General features: G+C 38.9%; 3 protein-coding genes across 3 annotated transcripts in view; 2 read left to right on the plus strand and 1 right to left on the minus strand.

Moving 5' to 3' along the window:
• The window catches only part of LOC146450610 (uncharacterized), a 109,498-nt gene that overhangs the window by 1,765 nt on the left and 90,233 nt on the right, over positions 1-17,500 (plus strand). The window lies entirely within an intron of this gene.
• On the minus strand, positions 2,885-4,040 carry LOC146450611 (uncharacterized). Its single transcript, XM_085100179.1, has 2 exons — positions 3,948-4,040; positions 2,885-3,427 (listed from the first exon to the last, which is right to left on the minus strand). The coding sequence occupies exons 1-2, from the start codon at positions 4,029-4,031 to the stop codon at positions 3,224-3,226; spliced, it is 288 nt and encodes a 95-aa protein (XP_084956305.1). The 5' UTR covers positions 4,032-4,040; the 3' UTR covers positions 2,885-3,223.
• Positions 4,497-8,901, plus strand: LOC146450612 (putative glutathione-specific gamma-glutamylcyclotransferase 2). Its single transcript, XM_085100189.1, has 3 exons — positions 4,497-4,806; positions 4,896-4,931; positions 7,531-8,901. The coding sequence occupies exons 1-3, from the start codon at positions 4,504-4,506 to the stop codon at positions 7,948-7,950; spliced, it is 759 nt and encodes a 252-aa protein (XP_084956315.1). The 5' UTR covers positions 4,497-4,503; the 3' UTR covers positions 7,951-8,901.

Genomic DNA, 17,500 nt, shown 5'->3' on the forward strand with positions numbered 1-17,500 from the left:
TCTTTCTTTCTTTCTTTCTTTCTTTCTTTCTTTCTTTCTTTCTTTCTTTCTTTCTTTCTTTCTTTCTTTCTTTCTTTCTTTCTTTCTTTCTTTCTTTCTTTCTTTCTTTCTTTCTTTCTTTCTTTCTTTCTTTCTTTCTTTCTTTCTTTCTTTCTTTCTTTCTTTCTTTCTTTCTTTCTTTCTTTCTTTCTTTCTTTCTTTCTTTCTTTCTTTCTTTCTTTCTTTCTTTCTTTCCTCCTTTCTTTCTCTCTTTCTTTGCTTCTTTCTTTCTTTCTTTCCTTATTTATTTATTTATTTATTTATTTATTTATTTATTTATTTATTTTCATCCGCATTTTTCCATTCGCATTTTGTAAAAAAATACCTTCCCTTGGTGTTTTGTGTTTGTTTGTTAGCTTATTGGTCAAATTTCTTTCATATGCTGGCATGTTTTTGAAGGCCTGATTTGATTTGTACATTGATTGTTACTGCGTTCTGCAGCAAACCGCCGAATGATATGCGAGATAATTATACAATATATGTCACGTTTTCGAGTATAGAAAACTATAAAAGCGCCATTCAATAACACGCATCACTGTGAACAGCATTATAGAATGCAAGCAGTCCCTCTTTTGCTTGAAAATCCGCGGGGAAGAACGCAAAAAACTGAGCAGTGGAGGGGGACAGGGGGGCGGGAACCCAGGAGAATAGGGGGCGGAAGGGGTACGGGAGACGGGAGAGGAAAGGGCGGGAGGCGGGAGTTCAAAGAGGACGGGAAGCGGGAGAGCAATACAAAACGGTGAATTTCTTTACTTATTAATGCGTTAGAATACTATCAAAAAAAGAACTCAACAATGTTGTACAATGTTATTTGTCTTCCATTTAGCGTCCTTCGAGGCTTTACACAATATTTTATATTCGAGGGCACACGAAAATTTGTGCTCATTGTTTTAAAGATGGTCCCTCCAATTCCTTCAGGGAATACTGACATGTTTTTGTTTTGTTTTGTTTCTGTTTTTGTTGCTGTAATAGTTTTAATTTGCTACATTGGTTTAATTACCTTTTCTTTTGAGTTCCATATACCAAAGCTGTAGCAAAATCTGATCCAAAATAACAAAAAGCAATCCAAAATGCACTAGTAGTTATGGGTCTTGACAATCTGCGAGCCAGCGAGCCATGCGAGGCAGACATTCGAGGCACTCAGGTCAGCCTTAAAAACACTCCGGTTAGCCTAAAAAGCACTCTGGTTAGCTTAAATAGCTCCCCGGTTAGCTTAACGGTTAGCAGTTTATGTTGGGGTTGTTCATGCCTCGCATGCCTCGCATGTTTTGTTCATGCCTCGCACGTCTGCCTCGCATGGCTTGCTGGCTCGCTGGCTCGCACATTGCCCACACTCAGTAGTTATAGGATGGTATTGTGAATAGCATTTAATTTCTTCAGAAATAAATTCAGCTCACCTCATTACCCCAATGGTTTCTCACAATACCCCTCCCCTTAATATATCATTACTGGCTCTGTATGTGTTATAATGAACACATTTGAGTCATACATGTATTTCATTAACTATTAAGAGAAACCAGTAAATGAAATACATGTATGACTCAAATGTGTTTACAACTGGATCTATGAAGCAGCCCACGGCGAGATACAGGAGTGGAAAACCAGGTAGCTTTGACAGTGGCATAGGGAAAACTATCAATACTATAAAGGCCATGGAGGCACCATTCACTAGTACATTGTTATAATTGCAGAACTGTTTGAATTCCCAAAGAGCATTTTACAAAGAGACAAGTTCTTTGATTAAACAAATTTTGTGGTTCCAGAAAAATATTTATTTGCCCCTAGAAGGTACTTCATACATGGGAAGAATATGAAAATTTCCTGCACCAAAACATACTGATAGGCCACTACCATAAGATCTGTCAACCTTTCTGTCAAAATATGTGTGGACTGACAGTTGACCTAGTTTATTTTAATTGGTTGTGGTAGATGGCTTGTTATTAAATAAAATCATGTGACATGTTCAGGGCTGTCAACCTCACACATCTCATCTTCAAATATGGAGAATATGACTTCTCCAGCCAGCAATAACTAAGCGCCTTACAGAAGCGTCGCATCAAGGCCAAATTCACGGGATCAGTGGGTGGGGGGGGGGGGGGCGTAAATTGAACACTACCAGAAACAACGCTACACATTTCAGATTTTCTTGTCAGAAAGTCTACGACAAATAGCAAACTTTGTCAATTATCCAGGAGATTACAGACATAAATCTGGAGACCAGAAGAAACGGCTCAAAAACTGGAGATTACAGACCTAAATCTGGAGACCGGGAGATACGGTTCAAAATGTGGAGACTCCCGGATTATCCGGGAGAGTTGACAGCCCTGCAAGTTGTGTCTTTCTTCCTTAATCCATAAAACAAAAGGAGGACTAACATAGTTCCTGGTCACCAGGAGTTGCAGTGCAACAAACTCTGGGTTGGAAGATCACAGGATTTGTGGTTAATGCCTAGGTTGATTTCTGCATTGTTGGGCCGGGTTGAAACTTTTATCCAAATTTTCTCTTTTCACCCAGGAAGGAGCACTAATACTCCTGGGTCCAGTTGTTCAAAAGCTCATTAATGCTAATCTCCAATCAAAAATTTACTATGGTTTTTTTTATCTTGCTTGTGTTTTTAAAAGCCAATTTTTTAAGCTAATGGTAAAGAAAGGTCTTAGTCAAAACCAAGGAACAGAAATCTCTTGGAAGATACTTTAGATTACTAATTAAACTTAAAATCAAAGTTCAAGTTATTCCAGGATAATTTTGCTTAATCTGGCTTTGAAGAAGTGGGCCCTGGACCCATTTCTTGAAAGTCTCAGTAGCTTACCAGGCCCGGTATGTATACTTTAAGATGTTTTTTCGCTGATTACATAGTGATTAAGTGGTACTTAATTTAGTATTCAAAGCTAACAAAAATTGACTTCTGTTAAGAACATTCATCACCAAAGACACTTATCGGGCCCGGTAAGTTACCGGGACTTTCAAGAAATGGGCCCCTGGTTGCTTTGTGCTAAAGAAATACTTTGAAGATTTACCAGGCATACCACTTAGAGATGCATTGATCTCATGGTCAGTGCATTTGTTTCCATATAGAAGAACATTTTAACCATAACATCTCTGTCCATGCAGGCTCATAAGTCATTGATAAAATGCCAAACTGTGGTTGATCAGAATCTGAACCAGTGGGACTGGTATGGTAGTTTCATGACCTTAGTTGGTTCACCATATTTTCTTCCACTGGTGATACGGTACCAATGTAAAATTTTTCCAACAAAGATGCAATGTGATTCTTTACAACTCTATGTGCAGCCTGTTGTCTGAATCCCTCTGTTGAGTCTCCACCAACCGTTCTAAGGATGGCTTCCTGTCCGGGATGAGTGGCCACGTAACTTGAGACATCATATACCTGGTAACGCAATATGAAAATTTAAGAGTCACGCTGTTCACCCTTGAGTGCAACACAGTAGAGAAAGTAAAACCTTTTAGTTTTATTTCTTTTGATGAGGCGCTAAAAGATGACCCTGTCGCTACTGCTTAATTTTTCAAAGCAACCGATTACCGAGTATGAAGCTCCAGTACACTTCAACAAAGATAAATTTATTATATAAATAACGTGACAATTCAAACAACACATTGGTAACGCAATATACAAATTACGAGTGTCACGCGAAGGGTCCAAATATCAGAAGGTTTGCCTTACTAAAAACCCTCACAAATGGTCTATTACAGTCTCTAGGGTATCTTTTTATAGTTCACTTTTCACTTTCATTTGTTTCTTCTCGTGAAATTATCTGTTTTGGCTGGTATTTGCCGGCATCTGGCCGCGGCAGAGATGACCTGTTTGTTCGTTTTCCAGCTTTGATTTTGGTCACTCGGCGAATGACAGAAAAAGCCACAACATGTGATATCAACTGAATAGTCAATACCTTTCCGTCGATTACTATCCAAGCATCATCGGCTTTGTTGTGTCGTTGAATTTCTCGCCAAGAAATCAAACGCTCCATTCTCATGCTTCTCAATCCTTTACCGCGCACGTACTGGACACCAGTCGTAGCTTTTTGACTTCCGGTACGTGCCAAAGCGAACACGGAAGTTGCAAAGGTGGTCGATGATGAAACCTTGAGCTTTTCACGGAGCGAAATCGAATCACGGGTTTTATGGCCTCGAGAAGGTTCAGCATGATGAAAAAGACAGAAGAAGAAAAAAGAAGGGAGGAGAGATGGGGAAAAAGACTATGAAACCTTTTGTCAGTTCGTGATATTGGCAACTTTGGACGTGTCATATTATACAAGACATGCTATATTTTACTAAACTATCCAACAATAAATAAAATGTCATTTTTTTCTTGCATCAGCCATTGCCACGAGTATTGCACGAGTAACGAGTGGTTCGCGAGTGGGTTTTTCCCTTTCAGCCAATTAGAACACGCGCTTTTGATTACGCGCCTGTTGATTGGTCCTTCGATTAAACCTCTTGGACCTCATGCATCACGCGGTAAACATTACACTGGCTTCTCCAAATGAGACTGTTTTCAAAAAGAGATTTTTTCGTTTTTCTCTCCCTTTAAAGTTAGGCTCTTTGCCTCAAAATAGGATTATGATCGATGAGGTCAATTCGCAGTCCAATAGCAGAGGGGATGCATCAGAAACTCTTTGGATTTTCGGCTATGGGTCTCTGATTTGGAAGCCGGATTTTCCATTTCAGTATTGCGTAGTCGGGCACATAGACGGATATGTCCGGCGATTTTGGCAAGGAAGTATATGGCATCGGGGTGACGCAAATAAGGTAAAGTATATCCTGTCTCTGGTCTGTGGCATCGCTCGAAATTATCTATCTTATGCCTCTGCTTATACGTTTATATTTTTGTTTTGCAGCCCGGGCGAGTGGCCACTTTGGTTCAGGAAGAACAGGTATGATTTGCCTTCGCGCCGGGTTAAAACATGCCGAGTGATATATAAGGTTATGTGATGGTCTGTTTGGGAAAGTTTGCTTCATAATTTCTCACACAAAATTAAACAAGGCCTAGAAATGTGGCTGTTTTCGACAGCTTAGATTTAATGTAAAAAGCGATCGCTCTATATTGAGAAAGGCATGATCTTAATTAATCTTCCGATGTACACACTTCATAGTACAAAATTGTACTGTGGCTCTTTGTACGATTTTATGCCACCGATTAGTAAAGGTTAATTTCGAGGTCGAGTCAGAATTTAAAAAAATAGCTTTCTTTTTTCTCAATTAATAAGTTTAAAATGAAAGTGTACAGCTAGTTTACAAGACGTACAAAGTTCAACGAAAATAAACATGATTGCTTGCTTCCACGCCTCGAATTTCATTAAGATTTTGCAATGACGACACAAAAAAAATCAGCATTTACGGTCGTCGAGATCGTCATTTTGCTCTAGCTTTGTCGTTGTTGTGCTTGTTCACATCTCTTCACATCGTTTTGATGTCACCGTGAAAAACTTTGCTTGTATTCTTCAGTAGATTACTTTTCGCGCCATTCTTTACGAAAAAAAATGGAGCCCAAAGTGCGCGCGCTGTATGTAGTTGCACGCTTCAGATTGCCAAGCAAAAATTCTCGCCAAACTTTTAACTGAGAGACAACCACTCTTTAAAAATGTATGTTTATAAGAACATACTTGTCTCATTTCAATGAAACGTTAAGTTTAAGTCGATACAAGAAACAAGTTCACAGAGGGACAGAAAATTTGTAAGTGATGCGTCTGTGCGCGTGCAAAGCAAAGGTGAAAATGGTTGACGCGATTTTTATCGGACGATTTCCTTTAACCAATCAGATTGTAGAACGTGATCGATTTTACCACACTAACAGATATTTTCTTCGAAGAGAAACATTTAGGTACGAGATTAACCTTTCATGAGAAAATGGCCCATTCCCGCTCAACCATCAGGGAGACATGTCATTACGTTTGAAGAGTACTGAAACTCATCGCGTTAATTTTTCATGACATGAGAAAAAAAATAGAGAGAGCTTTGAAAATGTCAACAATCAGTCGATGATAGGGCATGATAGTTGGTGGTCAAACGAGAGCGGGAGTCTTAACTATCATCGTCTATCGTCAACTATGATTGACTATCATGCAATACGTGTGTCATGTGCCGTTTGCCCAGGGCTTTAGAAACTTGAAATCATTGGAATTTTGTTTGATTGTTTGTTTTGTTGTTGTTGTTGTTGTTTTTGGTAAATACAGTAGGTGACATATTACCAACATTTATAGCAACAAATCGATCTTGAAAATCCATTTTGGGCAATCCGTGGCCGAGAGCCAAGTCTTTTTGCTTCAAAAGTTGAGTATGCGCAGGTGTGCTATGTGTCACATATGTGTCACATGTGTCACAGAAGGTCTGGGTACGAGATTAATGCCAGGTCGTATTTGATTGTGAGACCAACGCAGTGCTTGCACCCGCAGTGCCCGGCTATTTTAGACCAAAACACTTTTTTTTGTGCATAACCTATTTCAGACTAAGAATTAGCCTGGATATCGCCAGTTTTGGTCAACCGTCGTTCCTACCGGCTTTATTTCAGACCAGATCCCGACTCAAAGTCACACCCTTTTAGGTGGTACTGTGACTCACCTGTGATCAGCTTCAATTACCTTTAATTTTTTTGCGCGGATCGCTCGTTCAATTTTCTTTTCACGTGTCCCGCTGAAAGTTAAACAAAAATAATTATAGGCAGCGTGTGGGAGTGGCCTCCTTTCAATCCACTCCAGTTGGGCGCACATTTTCATTTGGGATGTATAGGTTTTCTACGCAACGATGTGAAATGTTTCAGAACACTTGGAGATGCTTGTAATATTCCTGGGGTGACAGAGTTGAAAGTGTGTTCAACGCAACTGATTTTGTTTGTGGAGGATCCATCTCGGTATTGAAGATTGAGCAAGGAAAACCAAAACATTTGTCAGTTAAAGCAGCCATCGCATCCCTCCAGAAGATCCTTCCTCTTCATATTTCAATTATTTAAACGAACAATCTGTTTTCTGTCAGTTTTCTTACTTTAATGTATCAATACAAGAGTCGGATATTGAGCCAGCCGATACACAAGAAGTGCGTTTAAACTTTGGAGTCTAATCCGCATTCTGGAAAGGGCAAACAAGGCAAAAGTGCGACATTCAAACGAAAGACTTTCACCACAATTTTCTTGTAAAAAAAAAACGGTCATTGATTTTCTTTTTTCCAGTGCAAATGTTAGGATTTTCTTTCACACTTCAGCTTGGATAAAAAGCATTAAAGTAGCCTGCAGAAAAGGCGTTACTTTTTTAATTTTATTTGGTGGGGGTTGGGAGGGGGGATTCATGGGTTCATGAGAGCGGAAGCAAGCACGAAAAGAAAAGCGGAGCGCAAGTCACGCGCGACCACAGGGGCAAAAACGCTGATTAATTGTGCCCCTCCCGTCGAACGTCACTCGCGCTTTCCTCTGCTCGCCTAAAAGACGCAAGAAAAATAACGCCTGTTCTGCCCTCTTTAAGTACTTTATTTCTTTAACAACAGGGTCAAGTTTGGGGTATTGCGTACAAAGTTGCCAAGGAAAATGCCGAACGCGCAATGGGACAGCTGCATGAGCGAGAAATCGCTTTAGGTGGTTACGAACTCCGTCGTTTGCTCTTCAGTTGCAACGAGAACCCCTCACACAGCTTCAACGTGATGGTGTACTCTGCTACTCCACTAAATTCACTGTACTTAGGACCAGCAACGCTGGAACAACTCGCCAACGAAATCGCGTCCGCGAGAGGACAAGCCGGCCTTAATGTCGAGTACTTGGTTCGACTGGCGGATTTTATGCGTGAAAAAGTACCCCACTATAAGGAAGAGCATTTGTTTGAATTAGAGAAGTTGGTCAGAAAAGAACTGGGTTTGTCTACAGAGATTATCGTGCCTTGGGCGCAGTTAGAAAGCACCTTGCTCAAGTAACAACGAAAAGCGTGATAGTCGGAAATACAGTGTAACATAAAGATGTGGGGCTCGCTAAATCAATGCAGTTATTGAGTGGAATTCTAAAAGAATCGCGCATCAGACTTCCATGGGGAAGAGATAAGAAAACGCTATAGTTCTCAAAGGAAAGCAACATGACATTCATAAAAAGATGAGTGGCTGCACGCACGAATTCCAATTTAAACATTGTTTCGCTTTTAGGGAAATCTTTTATAAATATGATGGTTTTTTTTTCAATTGGAGCTGACTACACTGTAGTCTTTAGTGTATTGTAGTAAATTCTAGGCTTTTCGGGAAGGGGGTGAGTATAAGGGAAGACGCTTTCTCCCGCGCCTCCCCCTCCCTCTCAAAATGTCATATATTACTTGCTTTTGTTTGTGTTTTTTTGTGTTTGTTTGTTTGTTTGTTTATTTGTTTTACTAGGTTGATTCAGGGCAATTTTTGCCGCTTTTTCTGCGGATTAAATTGAAAACAACAACAACCAACCTGAAATGCGACTTATGACTTAGAACTCATTTCATGAGTAAATAAACTCCTTCAGGTGGCTCGGAGGAAAATGCCCAAAGTTGAAAGATCTTCCGAAACGTCTGGCTCGTCCCCAGTCGTCTCTTATGATCTCGCACGGTCGAGAGGAGACTAGGGCGGCAACGCAACGAAGAGGACGACAGGAAGAGAAGGAAGAGAGAAAGACGAAAGGAAAGTCTCCCCTTCCTCCTCCTTCCCGTCTTCCCTGCGCGCAACTCTCTCGCGCTTCTCCCTTCGACCATGAGTGACTGCGGACGAGTCAGCCGAAAACATGAACAGTTGACCGGGAATCAAAGCTTCGTGGGCAACTGTGAAATTTCCAGGACAATCTTTCAAGCCAAGGGCGTTGTCATCTGATATACCTGGAAGCCGGAAGGGGGGTTATTTATTTTATAGCCCTCTAATTATTTTTTTCTAAAACGAGAGTGCTTTACTGAGGAAAAGACAGATGAGCTAATGATGGCACGGCGTGATTGCAGTCAAATAAATGCCAGCTAACTGGTTTGATTGGATTGCAACAACGTAGACTAGACCTAAAAAGTGGCGTTGTTTCCTTGTTTTTCTCGTCGAAAAAAAAAACCAAGCGACTTTGTACCACGTGATCTGTTTTGTCCAATGAGACCTGCGGAAATTATAATCGGTGGGTTTTAATACCAGTAGACCTGCAACCTTCAAAATCTCGATTTTCACTGGACCCTGATAACCTGCAACTGTATTACGATTTCTGGAAACTGTTGGCTCGCTAAAAAAAGAACAGTACAAACATGTTGGGTTTGAATTTAGATTTCAGTGAAAAGAATTAAAAAAAATATTCGTGCTTCCCGTGGAAGAAAAGAAAGTGCCCCACAATAATGGAAAGAAGGTTCAATTATCACGACTGCCGTGACTGCCGTGGCATAAAATCCAGGTTATAAGCCCCCAAACCACCCTCCCCCCCCCCTCCGCTTATAGGTCTCCTCGGTTATAGGCCCATCTATTTGTGAACAAAAATTTTATTTCAGTCCCCCCCCCCCCCCCTCTCTTTCCGCTTATAGGCCCCTCTATTCCAAATTACAAGATGAATAATGTAAGTAAGGTCTTTATTTATCGAGGGTAGCAAAAAATAGGGAGCTTAAGCACAGACGGTCGTGAGCCACGGACGGCAACTGGAAGCCCTTTTTGGCGTGGTTTTGCTCCTTACCACGGACAGGAAAAGCTCTTGTTGATGACTGTGGTTTGACGTTACAAACGCGATGGCGTGAAAACGCTCCAAAGAGGGAAAAATTCTATATCCGTTTGCCGTCCGTGGCTCAAAAATGTTTGCTTAAGTTCCCTAATAGCATTAAAACACTAACGAACAAGTGGTCCTCCTAACAATTACAAAAAAGCTGTCGGCTGATCAAGCCCTTGAAGAAGATGTGGAGTTCCACCTTGAGACAGATGACTCAGATGATGGCATTGACGATGACAGTTGTTTGATAAGTTCATGTTACAGTTAAAGGTAGAGTTTCGAATTTGGTCTTGTAAGTGAAATAAAGTATATTTTGTTATGGTCATGAGCTTGTTTCGAAACATTTTTTTTTATCCCGCTTATAAGCCCCGTCGGATAAAAAATTTAAAATATAAATCATAAAAAACTATTCCCCCCAGATACAAAATATAGAAATTGCAGTGGTGACTTTTAAAGCCTTAAATGGTTTAAAGCTTTTGTTACAAACTTACAAGCCTGTGAGAAGTCAGTACGATCATCAAGTAAGAAATATGCTAGTGATACCTCGATCTAGGTTAAAGTCATTTGGTGCTTTTTTTGTTTTTTTGTTTTTTTTTTTTGACTGCACCCCTAAACTCTACTAACTCTGGAATGATATATCGATCTCCCGGAGTACATAGAATGTAGTTTAAGTCTTAGTTCTGTCAAGAAAAGTCTTGAAACTCACCGATTTGGGCGTTATTTTAATTCATAGTTCTTGCTGTATTATTTTACTTTCTTGTTCTAATGTAACTAAGTTGCTTTCTACTTTTTTAATCTTTAACCTTTTATTGTAAAGCGCATTAGAGCTTTAGAATATCGCGCTATAATAGAGAAAGAGCGCGTGCGAGTAAACCTGTGACATTTTGGCGGGAAAACGAGATAGCCGTCGTCATTTTACCATGAGTTTTGTAAGAACGGCATAATCTCGTCATTTTTGGAATCACAAATTGGCTTAGCTATCGTCAATCAAAACAACTGTCAAGTTTGTCGTTCACAAAGAGTAAAATGAAGATTCCTGGTATATCTCGTCTTTGTAATTCGCTTAAAACTTCAAGTCAGATCTCGTATTCGTAGTCGTACTCAGAAGCTTAAGGTCTCTAGAATCCTAGCAACGCGTTTGAAAGTTGAGGCGGTTACGTGCATTCGCACCACGTGAGCCACAATGAATTTGATTGGCTGACTTGCACGTGATTTTTCCTCCTTTGTTATGTCACAAATCAAAGCTCTTTTGTTACAAAAGAAAAAAACATTGGTAAATAACTTGAGATCGGAGGTGGTTTTACCTTTTCTAAAGGATGGAGCTAGGAAGTTTAAAGGTATGTAGTACGTTTGAAGGCTCGACCATCAGCCGCTATATATAAGGGGACGGGCGGAGAAAAAGGCGGAAATAGGCCATTTTCATGATGGCGTCATTTTACTACAACTACCAGAATTCATTTCGTTTTCCTTTTCAAATTCAAATTTTGTAATCCAAGTAGACAGCAAGGAACAATAGCTCTAATTAGCATGAGAAAACAAAAACCAGAAGGATTCTGGTAGTTGTAGTCAAATGACGCCATAGTGAAAATGTCCTATTGCGCATGAATTTTGTATCAATATTTTTTTCCATAATTAAGGCCTTGCTTCATTACATATATAATAGCACAATTCGCACAAAATAGTGAAAGAAGTTTAAATGACAAACCGATTCCACGCTGAACTTTGTTAAAATGTTGTTTTCGTATACAAAGCATACATTTCTTTGTAAAAATCACGATCTTTGATTTTTATTTCACAAGTTTGAATCAGATCCTCCATGAAGATTTACATTAAGTTGCTAAGTTCAAAGTGGCGGATTTATTTTAAACCTACTTTTCATTTAGCTACAGTGTGGTGTCTTTTACCTGGCTTAATTTACCACAAAATTAATCGAGCAACGCGGGTACAAAATTCAACCGCGCGTGCTTGCATCACATGAGGTATAACGAATCTGATTGGTTAACTGATGCGCGCGCGTTTTGTCTCCTTTGTGACGTCACAAAAGAGAGTTTTCAGTTGCCAACTGAAAATAACTCAGTTCATACGTGTTTTTGCGAAGAGAAAAATGTTTGGTAAATGAATGGAAATGGGAGTGCTTCAGTCCTTTCAAAGAACAGAGGGTGGACACAAGGAAGTTTAAGGTGTGTGTGTACCTTTGTGACCTTTTAAATCTTTTATTTGAATTTATTTCGGTAGCCATAATTTTGCGCACTTTGAAATGATGTCTTCACACGACAGCTGAATTTTGTAAACTTGTATAGGCGAACACAAGTTGGCTAGTGTGAACGCAATACAAACAGATACGTTACGCTTTGAAGAGAAATAGCACTAGTCCTTTTCAAAGAAATTTTTGTGTTTTTAAACTTATTTTAGCCGTACTTGATTAGAAACACGCATATTAAACTAAACAGATCAGAAAGTTACCGACACATTGTGCAGATTAGTGTGTTCGCCCCTGAAATTCGTATGGACAACAGACCAGTACTTTCCTTTAAAGAAAGTAATGACGAGCTTTCGAGTTAAAGCGTCGAAAGCAATTTCGCAGTTACTTTGATTTTGCTTTAATACGCTCTGTGATTGGTTAGAAAACTCGTGCCAGTTTCTCAACCAATGGGAAGCATCCCATGCAGCTTTTTCTGTCTTTGTTTCAGTTTTGTGAATTTTCAGCTGGTTATTTATTACTATTATTTATTTATTTATTTATTTATTTTTAAATCCTTTGACCACTAGCAATTCGCAAGAATTATTGATTGAGGCGAATAAATTTGGTAAATGGTAAAGCAAAACAAAAACTAACCATGACTTGCTAGCACACGTTTTACCGCACTTTTCGCCGGTTACATGTGGATGTCTGATTGGTTCATTACACTGTTTGTATCTGTTGTGATTGGCCAAAAAAAAAATTACTTTGGCTTTTGATTTACGCCGCTCACTTTAAACCGTTCTATTCTGCATTGTCTTTTTTGTTCATTCTTTGTTTTGTTCCTTTGTTTGTTCGCCTGTTTGTTTTGTTATTGTTGTTGTTTTTTGTTTGTTTTAACTTGAGCCTGGGTCCAGCGAGAGTAGCGAATATCTTGGAATCATTCTGCTTCAACTTTTATTTCTTTAACAGCCACTGAAAGTAGTGAAACGATATGCTAGGAATTCGAAGTTAACGAGGCCTGCAATATCAAATTTAAACATAGCATTTTCAATATGGAACGGAGTGCTATAATAATAATAATAATCTTTATTGAGGAAATCAATGTCACTAATAGGTGATTTACAAAAGAGTCCTCCAAAATTAAAAAGAACAAAAAAAGAAAAATAAAGACTAATATATGAATATATAAAAATTAGACTAAAGACTATTTACATTTCTTAACACTCTTTTAAAACTAGCTAATGATGAGCTTTGTCTGATTGAAAGTTCCAATTTATTCCAATCGTTTGAGGCAAAATTTGTCGAGGTCCAATGCCCCCAGTTCCTACTAGATGCACTCTTACGGATATTATTTTTACATCTAGTATTATAATCGTGTTTATCCTTATTGAATTCAATATTAAAACGATGAGAAAATAAGTTATTCAAACATTTATAAATAAAAGTTGCCCTATGCTCGGCCCTACGTCTTGCGAGAGTTTTCCATTTCAGTTTATTCAAGGCCTCACTAGCAGATGATCCAATAGGCAAATCTAAAATTATATTTGCTTCTTTATTGTGTAAAGATTGAAGTTGCAACATTAGAGTGGAATTACCCCTATCTCCCCATACGATCTAGTGCCACTATAATAGTGGCACTAGATAAAAAAGTGCTTTCCGCTAATAGATCTAAACCGTCTCCCTCTAAATATACGCTTAAAGAAAGGCTACTGAATTGTAGGCACGTTAGCTAGCAATCGTGAAAATTAGTAAGGAGTCGATACGTTTGCCGCATGCCTCCACCAATCGTTTTCCAAACCGTGAAATTTCGATTAACTTCAGGCAGAAGTAGGATAACGAAGCGCATTAAGAAAGATAAACAGCACAAGTGCAGTGGAAGCAGTACATGTTTTACAGTTCAGAGGTAATTTCGATGTTTTCGTGAAGTATTTTTAAAGGCTGTTGAATTGTGGTCGAAATCGTAACTTTATCATGAAAATCCGATATGAAAATCTTTCCGATAACTCTATTCCACCAGCTGAGCACTTGTTTTCTTTTGTAAGAATATTCCTCTAAGACATAGCAGAGCTTGTTGGAATTTGATTGAATTGCAAATTAGATGCAAAACTGCCCTGCTCACTTTGTCGAATGTTAACGAAAGAATAAAGCACAAAGCCGCTCTGCGAAGTTGGTTTTCTAGCTTTGAAATCTTTTTTCACTGAGTCGTTGCCACGTTAAATCCTTGATGACGTTCTTCTTGCTGTTAAAAACCACTGAGGAAAGAACGAAACGACGAAACCTTCAAATGACGATGAAGAAAGCCTTGTCAAATAAACACGTGGACACTGATCCTCGACAACTTTCCAAGGGAACCTCGTACTTTCTCAGGTATTTTGGCATACAATTGCTGTCTTTTTACTAACAATTTAATGAAGTTTGTGATCCATATCGATGGTAAACTTACTGCGCTCTAATATTTTAGAGAAGCCGGTGTTGGTCCTATCTAAGCGTCAAGTTAGTCGCCATTCTAGAAGTGCTTTGGTGAACGTTTAACTGTTTAATTATAAAAAAATATATCAAGAGAAACTGCAAACACCGTTGCACAGCATAACAGACAGTACCACGGGAAAGTACTGCTCAGTAGCTTTCATTTGAATAGTCACACTTTAGGTTTTCATCCACAGACTCAAAAGTTAGTACCAACTTGTACAGCATAATAAACAGAACCGAAGGGAATTGCCCTTTCCTGAGTTCAAATGGAGACTGGGGACCGGTTTTATTAATTTTCATTTAATCAGAAATTGTAGTCGACCACGAGAAAGGTCACATTAAAATTAGCCAGTTTACCAATGCGATGCGAAAGACCTGTATCACTGGAGGTGACATCAGGCTGTGTTAGTTTTCCCTTCTGAAACTGACTGGGGTAATTTTCTTAACCTTAAGGCTTTACCTCGGGTCACTGATAGTGTACTTATAATTCTCTTTTTTTTAGGTAAATACCAGATGTACAATGGGAAAACGCAATAGGGACCTTATCAACCTTAAAATGGTGCCATTGAAGTGAGTCAATTAGTTCAATGTGTACTTTAGATGCTTGCTTGCATTCCGTGCAAAGTACTGTTCACATTCTGATGTTTCTTATAAGGAGTTGGGAAGGCTTAAATACGGTTTTTTTTTCCATTTGAAATGAAACAACTGAGATGAAATCGCCGAAAATGTGGATTTGTTATCTCCTCGCTTGTACCAGGCCTTACGGTGGAAAACCACGCACGCATGCTCGAACTGTTTAACGCAAAAAAAAAAAAAAAACCGCAGACTGCTTTTGTAGGGGGACTTTCCCATATACAAATATTACACTTGGCGTCATATTTGCCCTAGCCTAAAAAGGCGGCAACAAGCATGAAAAAGCTTGTATATCTGTCGTGCTGAGAATCTGCATCAGGTTAATTTCTTAACATCCAAAACAAATCTAAAATATTTTTCTTACGGAACAATGTCACTGTTTCGCTCCATTTATTGATGTATTTTTGCTTTATTGTTTTTTCAGAACGATAAAAGGAAAAATTGAGACGTCAGAATCAAACAAGTGAGAAAGAAAAGTGTTCACCTGAAGTAACAAGAAGTAGAGGTAGAAAAGCTAATTGCACTTTAAAAAGCGCGCTACAGATTACCGGATTTACCCGCGGTTTGGCCGCACTTTTTGAAACGGAAAAACGACTGGGGTTGAGGCTAGCAATGCGCCTAATACGCAGACGCAAGTATACTGCGACGCATGGATTTTCGTTTTTGATCTGCAATGACTGGCGAGGCGGAAATAAACAGTCCTAGTGTTAGGGCGAACATTGGTTTAGGTTGCAGCTTGTAGACGCGGATATGGCCTTAAGATCCTTGGGTAATGCGGTAATTTGTTTCTTTATGGCTTTTGTTCGGAGTATAACCGCATTCAGTCAAATCATATTCTTTTTTCGGGATACAATGCAACCTGAGATATAGCGAACTTTCGGGAGAACTTTCAGGTGATACAAATAAAAGTCAGTACCATGATATCGTAATTTTTGAGGATTGAGAATGAAAGCCAAGCTGGAGAACTGTCTCGTACGTCCAAACGTCATTTATAGGATCGCGAAAGCTTTCAAAACTCAATAGCAGTCTTTTGATGCCAAAAGCTTAAGGTTAATACTATCGACATTCGACGTTACTATCGTCTTAGATATGAAGACTGAGACAGCACTAAAACCACACAAAATTGACCATCGAACATAGCTTCCTTCTGTAGGTCTTTGACTTACCAACTGTCTATACACTGGTCAGACTACAATAATACAACCTTTGACTGACGAATCTTGAAACAAACTATATATGCGGTGCATATACCTCACGAGTGCATACTACATTTTCAGCAAAGATTGTAGGCCATTCCTCAGTTTCCCTTGTTAAGGTCCGCCTTATGCCCCCTTACTAGAGTTAAGTAGTAACCATAACAATCTACGTCTACTCTTTTTACGTCATGAGTTCAAATTTTTGTCAGTTGTGAGTTTCCAGGCTTTTTTTGTTTTAATTTTAAGGTTTCAAAACGATTTCTTAGAAAAAAAATTGTAGGTCAGTACGTTTGTTTTCAGTTCCCTAAAATTTTTCTTTCCTATACTGAGCAGGTTATAACGTAGAACCTCCCGAATACTTTTCTGGTGGACTCTCAGCAAACATCATTAAAATGTACCCTTCTGTTAGTTTTTTTAAAAAGTTAGGTTGACAAACGATATTTAACGGTGGAAAAGGTAGACAGTGTTAATTCCAATTAACTTTTTCTTGGCAGCTCAATTTTCAGTGAAAATGGTAGGCCAGTTTTCAGTCGGTTTTCTATTAAACTTTAATTGCGAGTTTTCGTAAAGAGAAATGGTATTTTTTTTTAATCTCAGGCCATTTGCTTTTCCTTTTTTATTTAATCGGTTTTTAAATGAGATATTTGAAAGCGCTGCCAAAAGGTTTCTCATGAAGAAAGTAAGGACAATTTGTGACATTCTTAATCAAAGTAAAACCTTGAGATAAAATTTGCCTGATTATTAGTTTCAATAAAAATTTGTGGCTCACGTAAAAATAATTTGTTTGCAAGTTAAATGTTTGTTTGTGCTCCGTTTGAGTGAAGGTTTTTCTGTGAAAACGGTGGACTAATTTGTCTGTTTTCAATTAAATTTTGTTTCTTTGCCAGCATTTTTAGACTGTAACATTTTCTTCGTTTTCAAGTAAATTTTGCACAATCGTTGGTTTTCCAAAAACCAAACGTTTTATTTTTTCAGTAGAGGCGAAGGAGGTTCCACCATAAATAGAGTTCACAGCATAAGTACTTATTCCTGAAATATAAAGTTCCATATGCCTTTACTCGAGTGTACACACAAACTTTGTTACACAGGATTCTCTGCTATGGTTCGCTAGTGTTGACATCTTAATGCCTAAAATCGGTGGCCATCCTGGGGGGTTGACCCCAAGGGAATCCCCGGATATTTGCACAGTAGTATGAACAAATCCCCCATACCAAAAGGCGACACCTTCAAGCAGAAGCCACCAAAATTCATCTATCTATTGTGGTGAACGTTTATTAACCCTATCTAGACCGGGCTTTCTGGCGCAAGTATAAA

The sequence above is a fragment of the Pavona decussata genome, unplaced genomic scaffold, assembly GCF_977016875.1.
Source record: "Pavona decussata unplaced genomic scaffold, jaPavDecu1.1 SCAFFOLD_438, whole genome shotgun sequence".
In the NCBI taxonomy this organism is placed as follows: domain Eukaryota; kingdom Metazoa; phylum Cnidaria; class Anthozoa; order Scleractinia; family Agariciidae; genus Pavona; species Pavona decussata.